Here is an 18,103-nt window from a genome sequence, read left to right as displayed (position 1 = left end):
TCACCTACCAGTCAATTCTACTTCAGTTACAGATATAAATGGTCTCAATACAGCACAAAGAAAGAGAAAAAAAAAGAGAAAATGTCCTCACAATGTCAGTCCAACTGTTAATCTAGTCTGAGCAAAGCTAAGCACCAGAGACAGAAATTATCTTCATTTCAGAGTTAACCCAGTAATTTTAGAAAATTTTAACATCTTAGAGGTATATAAATACTCAGTTTACTATATGCCATTTGATTACAAACAGCTCTTTCTTCCTAACTTGTAGCTAGTATTACTCCTTCAAAACAAAGATTTTGTTCCACACCTTCACAAATGTTTCAAGAAAAAATCAGTAATAAGTCACAATGTACTAGCTACTCAGTCAATAGCTCAGATGCAAGCTGATCTCATTTGTTGTTTCAGTGTTTTTCTGCTTATTTTACTCCTTATTGAAAAGCATTAAAATTATTAGCCATTATCTGCAACTAATATTTAGATCTATCTTACAGTATATGCCTAGTTAAAATCTCGTTTTTAAAGAGTTATTGAATTATTTTTCCAAATCAAAGTACAAGTCACTCAGAGTTGGAGAGTATTCAGACATGACAAGATCCCATGCCATTTACACAAGCACTGCTGGTCTAGCCCTGGGACTACTACCTTTCCCGAGCAGATTCTGTGTTGCTTTTACGATTGACGAAAACCACACAGCTATGAATACCAACCAGGCTTTTCCTGTTTGCGTGCTACTTTGGTACAAAAGCAATAAAGACTACTTTGGCTGTAACCACGTTCAGTGAATATCACTGCTTGTGAAGGTAAAAAAAGTGCCAATACTCAGCGAGAGGAAAAGGTATTCCCTTGTCACTTTGTGAACCTCCTACATGCTACACTTAAAACACTAGTCTAACTTCACAAGTTACTTGGGAACATAACATACAACCTTCTATGTATTAAAACCAGTGAGATCCTTCAGTCTGGATAACGCTGACACACCACTTTTGACCAAGTTTAGACAAGAAAGTTTCTAGACTCCAGGGCAGGTTTACAATCCCTTTCAGGGAGACCCAAGTGAAATAATTAAAAAAAAAAAATGTTTTTTTTTGATCTTTCCTAAAAGAACTGTTTCACAAATATTCTGAATGTCTTCCTTTTCCACAGAATAACAACAAACATCAGGAAACCTTTAAAGTGCCCACAAAACAGCACTGTCATTCTTTGCCATGCTTTCTTTATATTATTATTACTAAATGACAAGGTTTTTACATTCTTTTGATTATTTTAATAGCTTTTTTTTTTCCACAGAGAAGCGTTGCAGCTTGTTTCTAATCTACATGCTTTGGAAAGGCATGGAATACATCTTACATACACATGCTGATTTTTTAAATTTTTTTACTTGTAGTACTACATTTTTATGTCTTTTCTTCACTCGTCTAAGTTAAAATAAACTGGAGAACAGTTTAAACTGCCTAGTATTGTCTATAGTTTCATTTCACATACTATATGCCACGTTAGTAACTGTAGTACTTGCCAGCAGACAAATGTGATCTTAAAGAAAGCACCACAGGAACTGCAATTACGTTCCATCCATATTGACGGTTCTTAGAGAGCAGTCAGGTCCTGCAGTAATAATTGAGTATGTCATATTGAGAGGTCACCTTAGAGGAATTTTGGGGCAGGGTTAGGATTTTGCACTGTTCTTGCTTTTCACAGTCTTCAATGTATAGCAGTTACATATCGTTCTTAAAACTGCTTTTTACAAATATTAATGAACAAAAAATAAATTTCCCTATATTAAATAAAATTAAAAACTCTTTCTAGCATATTCTCTGCAAAATTTCACTTCAAAGTACAGCCACTACATGATAAACACCAATGATTTTTTGGATCAAGTTTTATCTCCTGCAATCAGAAATACAATTCTCATGAGCAACAGAGAGCACAACAGAATACATACAGCGAGACTGCACAGCCACTAGACTCCACCTGGATCTGAACCACACGCTTTTCCCAGACTACACTGAGGTGTCAGGTACATGATACTTTCCATATTCCTGCATGCCTTCTAGAATGTTTTGCCTTTCTTCTGATCTGTCCGAAACCAACTGCAGCATGCTGGCAGGCCTAACAGAGCTGCAGTCAGTGTGGGACTTCACTGCTGAGCAAGATCTCAAAAAAATATCCAGTCATTAATACAAGATGATGTAAATCAGGAAAAATAAATAAATATATATATATATACACACATACGTAAAGTCTGCTAAATCCATCAGCTTTCACAGCACTTGATTCAGATTCCTAACATTCCATTTCAGTGCCCAAGGATATATTCTTTGCCACAGTGGCAAGAAGGAGTAATTCTGAACGTGTTTAACCACATTAAAGTAAACCCTAATCCAACTTTGGATTTTCATGAATTTGTATTTTGCCTCAGAAATCTTGAATCTGCTGTGCATGTTCATTAGAATGAAATAAATCTTTGCTGTACCACATAACAGCCTTCCTTTGTCTCAAATATTTTCAGATTACAAACTCGATTTAAAAAAAGGTCAGTCCACTTGTACTTTCACAAAGCTATAACCTGGTATCAAATAAAAAGACCATGGCCACATACATGTCTGAATGCGCACACAGTATCAACTATGCAACGACCTCAGTACCAAAAGGAAGGCTATCAGCTTGGTGCACGAGACAACGCGATCAGGTGAGCTCTGATGTTGTCAATTAGATGGTGGAAAACAGCAACTGCTACTCAAGCTCCTGAAGAATCAGCAAGTCCAATGACACTATAAACATGGCATTTCAGGATGGAGAGAAGTCATTGTGTTCTCTATTGTTCTCAATATCCTTGTAGCATACTGTCTTAGTGGACAGTGTGTCCTCTATGACCTTAAACTAAATCTGACTGCACTTACATTCACAGGTTCGCTAGAGAGTAGTTCAAAGGCAAATGGCACAGATTGTACTCAGACAGCATTGCATCTGTGTCCTTGCACATTCTGGAGATAACAGCAAATAGATACAACAGATAAGATATAGAGACTTTTTTTAAGATGCATCTTTTACTCAGTGGAACAGTCCCCACTGCACAAGCAATAGTTCAATTCTGACCAGCACCTGAGCATCATGAGCGCAAGGAATCACTCTTCCCTCTTTCCAGAGTAAAGCACATCATTAGCTAAATAACTGCATTTCCAAATAACCCAGTAAAACTATTCAGAACTCAGGTTGAAGTGAGATTTTTCTGCAGTCAACATAGCCTAGAGCAGACAGCAAGCTCACTTTTGCTAAGAGAGAACTACGGAGAAATGAGGGCAAAAACCCCACAAGATGGAGGTCACTAGCTTCCCTCACCACTGCCCACAACGTACAGACCTGAATACAAGGTGCAAGTACTCGTACTTCAAAAATCATCTACTAGCACTTAAAAGAGAGATTTAAATTGAATGTGGCATTAACAAGACCAAACAGTTTACACTGTTAAAACCTCAGTCGCTTATAGCTGTTGAATTCTTCCATGCTAGATATCAACTTTGCTCTTAAAATTTACCTCGAAAGTTTCAGGAAAATTCTAGGAAAATTCTAAGCACCTGAAATGACAACTTAAAAAAAAATAAAACAAAACACAACAGAGCTCTACAAGACTATCAATCCCAAACATTTAAAACACTTGAGTAACCTTAAATCCTGCTTTTATTCTGTACTTCTTGGCCTGCCCCAACTTTTGACCCCCTCTTAGTCCATTATGTACTTTTACGGCCAACACCACCACCACGACCAGCGAGAGGGTTTTTGGCCTATGCCATAGGTACTCTTACAGCCCACCTTTGCATTGCAATGGTTCTCTCCTTCCACATCTAAACCATCCTTCCCTCCCTGTAAGTGTGCACATCTCCCGTCTCACCTCTGGTCTACAGTGAATTCAATCTGTTCTCCTGGGCGAGAAGCAACTTCCACAGGGTCTCTTCCCTCCTTTTCTTGTATGGCAGCTTTGCAGAGCATTTTTTCTTCTAAGGCCACTATCCCACAAAAGGGAAAAGCTAAAAGGTCCTTGTTATCAGCAGAAGAGTCTGAAAACAGTCCACCACTAAAGTCCTTTCTGAACTATGGCTGGGAGCAGTTGAATACTTCCTGACAGGAATCGCCGCCCGTGGAGAGGAGCCCATGCGGGAGCACCTGCTCCTTACAGGAACCATGGCCCACGGAGAGGAGCCTATGCCGGAGCACCCGCTCCTGACAGGAACTGCAGCCTGTGGAAAGGAGCCCATGCTGGAGCACCTGCTTCTGACAAGAATCACTGCCCTTGGAGAGGAGCCCATGCCGGAGCACCTGCTCCTAACAGGAACCACGGCCCATGGAGAGGAGCCCACGCCAGAGCACCCGCTCCTGACAGGAACTGCAGCCTGTGGAAAGGAGCCCGCGCTCCTGACGGGAACCGTGCCCCGTGGAGAGGAGCCCACACTGGAGCAGGAGAAAGGTTTATGGAGGAAGAAGGGGCAGAGAGGAGCTGGTGTGCACTGACTGGAGCCCCCCAGCCCCCAGGCACTGCTCTGAGGGCTGGAGGGGAGGGGGAAGGGAGAGGAGTCAGGAGGGAAGGAGCAAAAGGGAGCCTAGCAGAAAGGGGCAGCAGGGGAAGATGGTGTTTTAATTTTTGGCTTTCTCACCACCCAAATCTATTTTAACTGGCAATTAGTTAAATTAATTTTCCCCAAGTCAAGTCTGTTTTGCCCATGACAGTAACTGGCAAGTGATCTCTGTCTTTATCTTGACCTACGAGCTTTTTCATCCTATTTTCTCCCCCTCTCCTGTTAAGGAGGGGAAGTGAGCGGCTGGGTCAAGCATCTGGCTGCAGTCCAAGGTCAACTCACCACAGTATGGCAGACAGATTTAATTCTTTTCTTTGCTGCCAGTGTAGTTATTAACCTTTACTTGTAGAGTATCTCAGGTCTCTTTGATCTTTTTCACCTCCAGCATCTTCTATTGATTTTACTTCTCTCCAGTCATAGCTAAAGCCAAAAAAGGGCCTATACAAGCACTTTTTACTAATGCTCTTTTAGAAGTCTGTGTATATAAATCTAGCAAATTTCAGCATTATCCAATACAATATTGCTTATTAAATAAGTTATTGCAAGAACTGCAGCAAAATTTGTCACAATCTTGATGCAGCTTTCTTCACTGCGCTTTTTGCTGCCAACCTCAGCGAGCACGGTGGAGCTGCACAGCAAGCAGGATTGCACCCTGCACCAGAGCTCAGAGTAAAACCGCTGCAAGGCCTTCTCTTGGTGGCAGAAACAAGGAGTAAAACTGCTGCAAGGCCTTCTCTTGGTGGCAGAAACAAAGGAAAACAAGGAGACAACTCCTCCTGTCCTCTAAACCTTTCCTCAACTTGCCAAGTAGGAAGCAGAGATGGAGAAAGCAGCAATTCATCTTTGGCTTCAGCATTTTCCATTCTTCATTTCAGTCAGTCAGAGACTTGTTGGTAAGTGGAACACGAGGAATTTGTGAAATGGGAATGAAAGAAGATGGACAGCAACTGGAAGAGACACTAAAGAATATATAACCATTTATTATCTTTAATTTGGTGTATCACAGAATTTTGGAGTCACAGTGTTCTTCAAGCTATTAACTAGATATTAAATAAGCCCACAGGCAAGATGTTTGTCTCACTAGAGCACAGGCAGTATGTTTGTGTCAGCGACTTCTAGAGGCATCCCAAAAAATAATAACAATAATAACATCCTGTCACTATCACAACCAATTACTTGTGAGCTGCAAATTTAACATTTCCAAAATTTCAAGTAGTTAGAGATTAGTTCAACACCACACAACAGAACTCAGAATTTTTTCACTATTTTTAAACACAAGAAACAAACTAAATCACTCAGAAGTTATGAGATACCAATATTTTTATTTCCATAAAATCATAATATTATGAAAGCATGTAGTTTTAACTTATGATCCCGCCCCAATCCTCACAACTACCAATGTATACCTTGGAACATTTTTGCAACACTAAGCAATCTTATTTGGTTTATTTTCAAATTACTGTGCAAAACATTCAATAGCGCATCTGCAGGCTTTGCTTAATAGGATATACAATTCTCATTACCGCATTTTCATTTCCAGTACCACTCAGACAGAGGAAAAATATACCTTTAAAGCATTTCTGTGTATGTTGCCTTCCAACAATATCAGTAATTGATTCAGTCATTGGCAACATTCAAAACAATACAGAATTACTGGCAACATTCAAAACTATATAGAATTTTGCTTTAACAGACTAGACTACTGGTCTAAATGCAATATCCTACCTCTCAAAGTATCTCAGACCTTAGGCTTTAATAAAGAAATAAAATGTGTATGCTCAAAAACACAATGATGTAAGCAGACAAAAACACCCTTTCTCTTGACCACTAGATCAGTTAGGCTCCAAAGTGAGAAGCCTTCAGTGCAACACCCTCCCATAGCAAGATGCTCACAATGCACAGAACTCTAGAAGAGGGAACCCTGCTGAAGCAGGCTGTACACACAGGTACACATCCAACAGGGTGAAGAAATAACGTGCTTGGAAATTATCATCAGCACACAGCTACTTTATGTGCACAGCATCTCAGTGATTGCCGATATTTTCTGTTCTCCTACTCCACTATGCCACAGCAATCCTTTCACAAGTATGCATACATTTGGTTGCCAATATATACTGTATTATCAAGAAAATCCTTCAGAAACCAAAATACCAGTTTATGGAAGCAAGCGTTTTCATTTTCCCTTGAGCTACCAAAGATTATTAATACATATTGAAAGGATACAGCAGATCTTTAACTGTGCAAGTTTACATAAGAATATTTGACAGGACTTTTAGGGCCTTCAGACATATATGTTCATAATTCCAGTCTTTCCTCAGACAAATCTCAAACTTACTTTAACAAGAATTCTGTTCATATAAAAAAAAAAATGTAGTGACAAGTCAGGGATACATTTTAAACACACCACTTTAAAAGAACACTTTAAAAGGCCATCACTGAAGACCACACAACTGAACGTAACCATTGGCAAGACATACTAGCTCTTGTCAGAGAATTCTCTGACCACAAGACTGAAATGCTTTTCTACCTAACCATGAACACAGCTGGTGTGAAAAAAATAATTAAAAGATCAAAATTGATTATGATTCTGATGAAAACATTTTAGGATAGCAAAATACAGGACAAAACTAAAGATTCAGTTTAAATTTGCTTACAACCATGATCCAACAGATGCACATCTCACAGTTTAAAGCCAGACTAACAGAAATTTATTCCCTTACTTTATTTGACTTTAAAAAAGGTGGGCTGCTTTGCCAAATCCTGTATTTAAAAAACATGCTGTGGTCATAAATGCTGCTCCACACGTCATTATCCTTGGTTTATAACAAGGGAAACACATTGCTACCCTAACATCTAACCTACTTCTACGGTAAGGCTATTATGAGAATTTTGAAAATCCTTAATGGTATCTGTGTAACAAAAATGTACTTACACTTTAATAGTATGTTTTATGAAGTAAAAAAACCCAAATCTGCTTTTGAAGGTATGTGCATGTCCGTATTTTGAGTTTGAAAATTCTTCATATATTTAACATTATAGTAGTGAACAAACACCCAAGACATTTTTTGAAACATTTTTCCTTTATTTTTGTATTGCAAACACATGTGTACATCATGTGCTTCGATGTTATTAACTCCAGTTTTGTGACAGTAAGGCTATTAATTCATAGGCATAGCTCTTTATTTCTCATATCCTTGTCCCAAATAGCCAGTTCTAACATCAACCAAAAAACCCAACAACAAAAAAAAAACCCACACAAAAAAAACCCCAGGGTGCTGTGTAATGATTCAGACAACAGCACCTCCTGTTTAAGTGATTATTGCCTTCAGCTGCTATCTCTTCCATAACGTCTCCTTTCAGGAGTTAGTATCACTTCACACCTTCCAGTTTTACTGTTCATCTAACCACTCCTTAAGTTAGCTGCTGTCAAAATTACTAGACCTAAGAGAACCTTACTAGAAGTACTAAGATTATTTGACAGAGGTAGGTTAAGAAATAGCTACACAGTTATGACAGTGAACCAGGGTCATGGGCCAACATATGATAGCCTCAGAAAGAGATGCCAAGCACCGAAAGGTGGTAAGCTCTTAAACCACCTCAGCTGCACCCAAACCTGGCTCATGCCGACAGTTGCCCATTCGGAGGCAGAAAAAACCTCACTTACAGCCAGCTCCACTAGGAGAGCCCTCATCAAGGACACTGACTTTACTAAATGAAAGAAAAACTCAGGACAGTCTGGCGGTGGCCTTTGTGAAAGCCACCATCAACTGCAAGCCCACCTTCAACTCTACCTCTCTAGTAAGCACCAAGACATATGTGGACCATCAACACGCACCTGTGCGCGTACCAACCACCTCCAACCAATTAATCCGAGCCGCAGGCTACAGAGGCGCCTCAGCAGCGCGCGTTACAGCGCACCGCCTTTGAGCAAGGGCAGTACCTTCCCCTCGCGGTTCCCGAAGAGGCACCCGGGCCCGGGCCGGACTCTTCCAGGCTCAGGTGCCTGCCCGGCGCCCCCTCCCGCCGGGGCCCAACGAGGGCCCAGCGCGGGCCTCCGGGCCCGGAGCCGCCCCACGTGCGCGGGGACCCCGCCGCCGCCGCCGCCGCCGGCGCAGCCGGGGCGTTGGCGCGGAGGCTCGGAGCGGCTCAGGTAGCCCCTCCCCCGCCGCCGCCGCCGTCCCCAGCCCCGCCCCGCGAGGGGGATGGCGGGGGCCGCGGCCGGCCTGGCGCTGGCAAGAGGAAGCGGGGAAACGCTCCCGGGCGGCGGCGGCGGCGGGCGGGGTCACGAACTCTGACCTTTCACAGGGGCACGGCACACAAAACAAAACACCACCCCCCCCCGCGCGGCCCCGTAATACAGACTCGGCCCCCCCCGCCCCTCCGCGGACCCCGTTAGCCCCCTCACCGCCGCCGCCCTCACGGGGGGAGGGAGGGCCGCCGCTGGGCACCGTCCCCCAACACCGGCCCGCCTGGGCCCGGGTCGGGGTCACCGCCAGGGCACGTTTGGCGCCAATTCCTGAGGTAAAAAAATCGTTTTTTAAAATTGAGGCGGCCCGGTTGGGTTTCTTTCGTTGGGGCCAGGAAGAGGGAGGGGGCGCGGGGAGGTGGCATCGGGGCCCTGTTCGGGACACCCCCGCGAGCGGCAGAGGGGAGGGGTAACGCTCGGTTTAAGGGGAGGGGGGATGTTAAGGCTCCGGTATTTTGCTGGTAAGCGAGAGCCAGCCGTGCTGCAGGCTGGCCTCCGGCTCCTGGAGAGAGAGAGGGCCATTGTGAGGCGCTGGGTCGATCCGGTGCGGGAGTCCCGTTGCGGAGCCGCTGGGCTGGAATGCGGGCCGCCTGAGGTCGGAGCCGGTCCGGTCTCGGTGAGAGCAGTCTGCTGTCCGGGGGGTCGCAGGGGCGATGGTCGCGGCGATGACGAGCTCGGGACACGGACACAGAGAGAGAGAAGATGGAGTCTGAGCGGGCGGAGGCGGCGGCTTGAACCCGACCCTTTTACCTTTGCCACCGGGAGGGCGGAGGGGAGGGGGCGGCGGGTACTTTGCATACGGGGCTGAGACTGCCGCCATCTTACCGGCCGCTTCCCTACTGCCATGCCCGGGCCTCTCATAGCCTGACATAAGGATGTACCGGAGGGGAGGGGGAGGGGGCCTAATGGCGGCGGCAGCAGCCCCGCCTGGGACTTGGCCGCCAGCCAGCGCCGCCATCTTGTGCTCAGTCGCGTCCCTCGGGTGTTTTCCTTCTTACACGGGAGGCGGGGCCACCGGCCTTACAGGCGGTTCCCTCAGCCAATCGGTGGCGTGTGTGGGAGTGCTGCGTCTTCGATGAGGTCATTGGCCGGAACGGGAGGCGGGCGGGAGGGGTGTGGTTTGAATGGCGCGCGGGGCGGCAGCCGCCGCAAGGCTTCGCAGCCCCGGGCCGCGAGCGCGCCGCAGCCAATGGGGGCAGGCGGCGGGAAGGAGGCTGCCGCCAGGCGGCGGCTGTGAGGTGGCGGCGCTGCTCCTGGCCGGGGCTCCGACCTCGTTGCCTTCCGTCGTATCAATTGTTGCAAGGGTTCCTGCCACAGTGACAACGTAACGGGTTCCCGGAAGAGGCGGACCCCGGGCCCCGCCTTTCTCTCTCCTCCAGGCTCCCGCTGCGGGGAAGCGTGCTGGCCTGCTGCTCGGTGTAGCCGAGTCGAGCTCGCAGTGCGAAGAACCCTGTTCCCTTAAGACAAAGGAACAGATGTCAATATGCTCTAATTCGGCCTTTGGCCATGTCATCCTAGTAGGGCCATACCCATAGCATATCTCAAATGGAGTGTATGACTTCTGACATTTCACTGCAACGTAGGGAGAGATTAATGGTTTTATGCCATATTTTGGGCAGCAGCGCATCTACGCGTACTGAGTTGTCTCCCACCCTGTTACACTGAAAATGTTTTCCTGGTGCTCCAGGTGCCTCCTTGCAGTTTTTAAGTTCCACCTTTTTTGTTGGTTTGTTTTGGGGATTTTTTTTTTTTCCTTATGAGCTCGGTTGCTCAGGGGTTTTGCTAGGAAGTGGATTTTGCCTTGTGTCGCATTCTGGGAGTCAACATCATTAACAAGCTTACTTGGCGTGGCTGTGTATGCTCTCTGGGCTTCCGACTGGATGTGATCAGGTAGCCTCAGCTTATTGCTGTTTTGGGAAGGTCAAAAGTACAAAAAACCTTGGTGGATAACTACATCAACCACAAATCTGTCAAAGCCTTACTACAGCAAAGACTTCATTGGGTCTTAGAAAGGTATTCTTATGAACAAAATGTCACATCTTCAGGGCTTCTTTCATCTTAAAGCACTGAGAAAAGAGCATGTCATGAGCATATGGTTATCTGCTTTTCTGAACATTAAAAACAAATTTAAAATAAGAGAAGACACTGAAAAGGAATTACTGAACAACTGAGAAACCATCCACAAGCTGCAATATTAAATGGGTCTGGTGGAAATGGTTCATAAGCTTACAGTGCAAGTCAAACACTTCAATAAAAATTACAAGCTGTATGAGAAACTAGCATGAATATGCTTTCCATAGGGAATGTCTCAACTTTGATTATGCATTGTTACAGATAGTCTTCCATTGACATATACAAAACAATTTTCACATTTAATTTACCACAATATGATTTAATCTTTTTACCTTAATGAATTATGACATTTTCAACAACATTAGCTTTGTAGAAGTTACATTTGAATGGGGGGGGTTGGTGCTGGAGACATGCGTGCATTTTTCTGTTACGTGTTTTGCTATTTTTCGTGGTGTGTTTTAATTTTATCTTAAATGATTGCTTTGCAAGCACCAACAGAAGGTTTTCAATAAAACATCAAATGGGCCAGCATTCAGGAATGTCTTTTCATTACCTATACCTGGGTCAGAATCTGGACTCTGCCTCTGTAATGAGCAAGTCACAGCTAAAAACTGAATGCATTAATTTCAAATCTTAATTAAATTTACGCTTGGAGAAACATAGCCCTAAGAAAGATCATTAAAAATATATTAGAAGTGGGTTTTTTTCTTGTTTCTTCCTTTTTCTGTTTGCTTTTTTCTTTTTTTTTAAGCCCTGAAGAGTGTAAAGTTGAAGGTGCAGACACTCACAATAGGATAAAACAATTGTGCAGATAAAACAATTGTGCTCCTCAGAGCAATAATATTATCACACTAGAATAAAAAAATAGTTTAGATAACAGAAAATACATTTTAGATGCTAAGTTTATTTCCCTTATTGTGCAAGATTATCATAAGATTATGGATTAACATGGCAGTTTGATGGAATCACTTAATAAAAATTTGCTCAAAACAGCATTCTTAGATTGCTGTTTCCTTGTTCAGCACGTAGTGTAGAGGCAGTTTAACTGTCAGGTTTCTCTTCCCTTGAGTTGAGGAAAGCACCTTAGAGATCTGTGAATTCCACAAACTGCATCAGTAGTTGACAGTCAAATTAATCCTTTCTAATTTATGAAATTAACATCTCTTTTTTGCAGCTTAAATAATAAAATAGTATATTAGAGACTTTATAAACTAAAAGAATAACTATGTGCCTCAGCTTTTTGAACAGCATAGTTCCAGTCTGCATGTACTGTACATATATATGTATACATATGTGCGCGCACAGGCACGCACGCATCCATGGCATATTTTCTTATTTGTCAGATCCATCAAACAGTGTTGTAAATTATCAAAAAGCCATAGCAGAGCTTTCTTTAATAATAAGAAAAAAACCTAACTTTTGTGCCTGATGGAAGTTGCTGGCATCTTTTCAAACAGGTTCTCTAATGATCTTGCTTCACCATGGCAACCAATATGGAGGTGCTGGCTCAGCAGGTAGTGGAGACTCAGCAGGTGGCTGAGGTGAGTGACAGATGATATCACAACAGTTGGTATATGAGCTTTTGAAATGAAAAACATATTAGGGAGTCCTCGCTGTTTACATTAAGCATAAATGGAACAGAAAATCTTTATAGAACAGTATTGCTTTACACTTGGGGACAAACAAGAAACCAGTGCATCCAATATATGGTTTGTTTACCTTGCTTCATTCTGGTGGCCCCCATATTAGGAATGCAAGTAGGAAATACAACATGAACTATAGAGAAACTTGGCTGTATTATGGGTTGTTTAAGAAAATAATACAACAAAATTTCTGGTCATTGATCATTAGCTCGACCATTTTGGACACGAAAGGTTTCTGCTCATCTTTTGAGTTGTCATCTAAGTTACCTGTTTTACTTATGCACTATATTGAATTTACAGTAGGGTGATTAATTTAAATCAGGCTTTATATTTTCTGCTTAAATGTATGAGAAAAAGAGCACAAAATCTACTTAAAGTGATATTAAGTGATGTCTTGATGTTTATTCACTGAAGCTTGGATGCTCAACAGCTAAAATATCTAAATCAACTCGTAAACATTGAAACTGCATGTGATCTTGGCCATAGAAAATAACCTATTTACCTCTTTCAGTATGCAAACTTCAGTCAAAAAATAAACTAGAATTTTTTTCTGTTTAAAATGATCTGGTTTAATGTCTTTCAAATTTACTATGATTTATCATATGATTACATAATCAAGGGATTTCATAAATAACGAAGGGCAAGTAGGCTAAGAGACCTCTGTAGACAAGACCACTTTTCAGACATTAGTTTGGGGTTTTTTTTGACCTATTGAACTAAGATTACACCTGGATATTAAAAAATATTTTTAGTTCAACAAGAAGATCTATATATGAAGGAAATAAGTGTGTCGTGTTTTCAGAAATGGATTCGAGATTCCCTACTTAGAGCAATTTTTTTCTGAAAAATTTTGGTTCTTTTTATATAGTGTTAAATGGCCTACTGAGTATCCTGGTAATAACATCTAAGGAGTAGTTTCAAAAAACTCTAAAATTTCACACTGAAAATCTACAAGTGAATTTTCACTCTAGTTTGCTATATCAGGTATCAATTTGGCAAGCTGCATTTTTTTAAAGACACTTCCAAACAAACTTGGAAATAAAATCCTGTAATGGAAATACTGGCAAACCTTATACTATTTGGGTAGAACTTGAGTGCTATAATCACATCTAAGGCACATAAAATATGTGACATTTGTAATTCCTCGTGCAGGAAATGCACCGTGGTAACATAGTGTGATGGTTGTATCTTGCCACTGGAGAGATCGCTCCATCTCAAGAGTGTATGAAGCTCTGTGATTTCTTCCTGGCCGGTGGGTAAATAGAGGGCTTCATCTCTTTATAGTGTTCAACTCCTCCGTAAATTATATGCCTGTCCACTGCATAACACCATGAAAACTTTGTTCATGGAAAAATAGTTATAAGCAGCATTATCTCATTAAGAATTAATTAATGCTATGACCATGTTAACCTTGAACCATTTCTTTATGAATGGCTGGCTGCCTGCTATTTGTGTCTTCAGTCAGATACAGTTTTTAGTACAGGTAAATACATTACTAGTTTTCTTAAAGTATGCTTAAATTCTATATTTGTACTCACTGTTTCTCAGAGAAAATGTAGCATGAAACTTGGCACTAGCCTCGAAAAATGAGAGGCTTTTTCAGAATATCATATTTTTCATTGAAAATTAAATGGAAGGAGGGAAAGAGTCATTAATCGTGCACTGAATTTTAAGTTATGAATGATGAGAGACAAGTTGCAAACAGGATAACTTAAGGCAAATATTGGCAGGTTTATCTACAAACCTGCATCATTTTTTCAACATAATTGCCACATATGTAATGCATGGGTTTATTGAGAACTATGATGCCGAGCACCAAATCAGACTGTCATGCAAGTAGGCCATATGTTGTTTTTCTTTCTTGAGCGGTAGTTCATCAGGTTTGTTTTCCATGAAACTGTGAATGTATCATGGAAGTTACTGAGTGCACTCCAGTATTGCATGTATTTTTGTATGTGTTCTGTTTTTAGGACTTTGTAAAATTGTCCTTGTAATGGTTTCAGATGGTTTCACTGCTGTTGCTTGCTTATGTTTTATAGTAGTGTTGCTTGTTGCATTTTTCCAACTGTGTATTTCTGAACAGATTGGGTGAGAGAGTTCCATTTTTAGTGTCTGCAGTTGCCTTTACTTACAGTTCATGAGATCGGAGAACAGAGAGCAACTAGAGGATTCAGAGGGAATTTCAGCAATTCCTCCTCATCCTGAGTAGCTTTTGAAAAGCATAAAAAATACTTAAGCCTTAACGCAAAAATAAGTAACGCTGCTTTTCTGAAGTATTTATTTAGTACTGTCACTGTGCAATATATCAGGTTCAGTTGCTGCACCAACTTAGATTTGATTTGCATATTGTTTAAGAAAAATGTATTTGGTTATAAAGTGGAGATGTATTCCCTGTGCAGTGCCTTAGTTTTTAATGCAAGGTTTTTAAACAGAACTGTCACTGTGGGGAGGAATAATAATTTCCTCTTTCCCACATCAGCTCTGATGTGACCAGGAAGAACTTCTAGTAGTTGCTAAAGCTGTCCCCTTCTGGTTCCATGACAGCCACAAACTACTCCCAGTGCATCCTTTTTCTCTGTCAGAGGCTATAGGGAGAGAGTCAGAGGAGATGACTCTTGCACCCTATGCTTACTGGGATCTCGTTTATACCAGCTGCATTGCTGGAGGATTTCAGTTGCTTTCAGTTCCCTCAGTGTCCTGATAAGAACCTGCCAAAACCTTGGGCCCTTCTGAAAGTATGTTTTGCCATGGGACTGAAAAAATACTGGATATCTTTGTCACATAAAATATTTTCCTGACCCTCTTCAGCTCTCTCTGACATGTTACATCATAAGTAGTTCAGCAATTTAGTTTTAAGTCTAGATGAAGCACAGTGTGGTGAAAAAGGAGACTAGAAACACTGCTGTTCTGATGGAATAAGTTTTTGCTTTGTTGTAAGAATTAATCAAGTGTAAAATAAGGCCATTTATGTTTAATATTTTCTTATTATCATTGGCCATTTTCTCATTTCTGGATGAATTTTCAAGATGGAGTTTTGGTGCCGAGTCTTCTCAAACAAGTTTTAGTTCAAATACAGCTTTTCTCAAGTTACTGTTAATTGCATAAGACCTAGACATACCATCAGACTGAGAGGTATCTCATACAAAGTGCATATTGGAGTAATGAGATCCTCCATGGCTTATGCAGTTTGGCAGCCTCTGAATTCAAGAACGTTGCCAGATGTGGCATAGCCGCTGGTGTAATATAGATATTGGGGTGTTATGTAAGACGCAGTCTGTGATTTATTTTTTTTTTTTCTTAGGATGCAGATATGCCAAGAATTGCAGCTTCTTCTGTGACTGCTGCCTTCATATGTCTCATAAAAGATCTTGCACCAGCATTCTGTTAGGGCAGTTAAACTACAGACGAGTTCTTTTGTGGTGGATCTGAATTTTATCTGGCATTCTGCAAAGGGCCCGACTGGTCAGGACAGTTAATTCCAAAGAGTATCACTGCAACGTTTTTTTAGATTTATCTGTGAAAGAAATATATTTGGACATTTCCAGGCAATACATATATTTTTCATAAAAGCCTATTATTAATTTCATAGCTAAAGAAGTTCATTAGGAAAAATATCTATAGAAAAATAAGTCTTTCTGATTTGATTTGAGATGTAGCATTTTTTACGGTGTAAAACTTGGTACCATATTTTTCATTGAAATTCTTTACCTGTTTCATGAGAGAAAACTTGTAAAAAATAGTTTAAATTTCTGGGTGCAGTTGAGCATATTTGGTCTGTGATTGCTGAACTATGCCTTACTTTAATTTCTATTCCCTTTTCTATAATACTAATAGTATCTCTGAAATTGATTTATGCTTAGTGAGAACTGACCAGTGTATTCAAGCGATAAAATTACTTTGGCTTTTGGTGGCATGAATATAGGAAATGTTCTTCAACTTAAGTTAGAGAAGCTTAGATGCTTTAAAAGTTCCCCCACTATGTGGTCGATCGATTATTCCTTCAATATATTTCTCAAATACTGCTTTCATTATCAACGTGGTGGTGGGGAAATAAGCTATAGAAACTATTGAAAATTTGGTTAGTAAGTACAGAAATTTATTAGATGTATTCATATGCTCATACAAACACACCTACACACATAAATGTATATGTATGCTATGGGCAAGTCAGTTTAGTAAATTAGTATGTGACTTGAGTATATGGCTATGAAGAAGCCGTATGTATTTCAAAGGACATAAAAATAATGAAATGTCTAGAGAAGCTTAGCTTCAAACTACTGATTTTATATATACTTTTTTTTATATATATACCTATATACTGGAAATTTAATATAATAGGATTGCAACTAAAATGTAGAATTAAAGTGACCTACTTTAGGGTTATGCAAATCATTATTAATTAATTTATATACACTTCAACATACAAAATTATTGCTAGTGATACTTGTTGCTTTGAGAGCCCCGGCAAATGCAGTCCTCTGCCAATTGGTCCAAAGCAGACAATTCTCCATGCTATGCCACTTGTCTTCAGCTTCTATCTTCCAGTGGTATACCAGAAGTACAGTTGGCATGCTTCATGAAATTGTTTTGTTCTCCCAGTCTGCCTACGTATAACTAGTGTTTGCAATGTGAGTGTTAAAACGGAAATATCAGTTGCATCCTCATGGACTTCTAAGGAAATCACACAGTGGTTAAGCATGACATGTTTTTAATCTGTATCAGATAGAATTGGTTAGTGCTGTGAATCTGAAAACCGCTTTGAGAGATGTGGAGTCTTCTTAAGTCCTAAAATTACGTTTAATACTGATTGCTTTTTGCTCTTTTCCCCTCCCGCCGGTTGATACAGATTGAATTCCATGATCCCTGTGCACAGTAGCAAAAATTCCAGTACAAGAATCCCAGTCTTCTGCAAAGACATGCCAGAGAGGTCATAGGCATTCTTACAATGACATTTCCAATAAGTGAAATACATATAACAACAAAAATAAGACCCTAAGTAGAATGATAGATATCTGAACTAATTTCTGAGTAGTGTTTTTAGAAAACTACTGTTTTTTAGAAAACTACTAGGTACAGTAATTTCAGAATTTCTCATTAACTTAAGAGGCCCTATATTATATTAAACAATATATAACCTTGCAAGCATTGTTCTATAAGAATGTCACTGTTGAAATATTAGAAACTCTAAAGTTACAAAATATTAATTCTGCTTCGCTATGCATGTTTATTACGGTAGCATAGTTGATGTCCTATAAAAATAAGAGTGAAAGCCTTTGTAACTATATTTTTGTGCAGCATATAGTACTTGAGAACGTTCCATCAAAAAAAGAATTATCAGGCCCTAAAAATCTAACATTACTCTTAGCTAAAGATGCATTTTGTATATTTTTTATTTCTTGCTCAAGTCTTTGATATTTTGTGGGTGACTTAACAGTTGCGACAAAGCTGTTAACTACATTAGTAGTTACTACTGTAGTACTAACTACATTAGTATACTACAGTTGATAGGTTTTGTATTTTATTTCAAATTTAGATTGCTAGCTTGTCTTTCGATTCAGAAAACAAGCAACTTT

At 40.8% G+C, this 18,103-nt stretch overlaps 1 protein-coding gene across 4 annotated transcripts in view; it reads left to right on the top strand.

The window, feature by feature from the left end:
* The first annotated feature begins 8,500 nt into the window (after nt 1-8,500).
* The window catches only part of NR2C2 (nuclear receptor subfamily 2 group C member 2), a 44,301-nt gene continuing 34,698 nt past the window's right edge, over nt 8,501-18,103 (top strand). For 2 of the 4 annotated variants that reach the window (XM_087743303.1, XM_087743307.1), the window contains exons 1-2: nt 8,952-9,089; nt 12,345-12,428. In XM_087743303.1, coding sequence (XP_087599429.1) covers nt 12,369-12,428 — 60 coding nt within the window. In that variant the 5' untranslated portion in view covers nt 8,952-9,089; nt 12,345-12,368. Of the gene's footprint in view, nt 9,090-12,344; nt 12,429-13,682; nt 13,783-18,103 lie in introns of all 4 variants that reach the window. The other 2 variants (XM_009462987.2, XM_087743304.1) reach the window with 2 other exon arrangements.

Source organism: Nipponia nippon, unplaced genomic scaffold (genome assembly GCF_047370975.1).
Source record: "Nipponia nippon isolate SJK-2023a ecotype South Korea unplaced genomic scaffold, ASM4737097v1 scaffold_9, whole genome shotgun sequence".
Taxonomy (NCBI): Eukaryota; Metazoa; Chordata; class Aves; order Pelecaniformes; family Threskiornithidae; genus Nipponia; species Nipponia nippon.
Note: the sequence above shows the minus strand (reverse complement) of the source record. Positions and strands in the feature narration are given on the sequence as shown.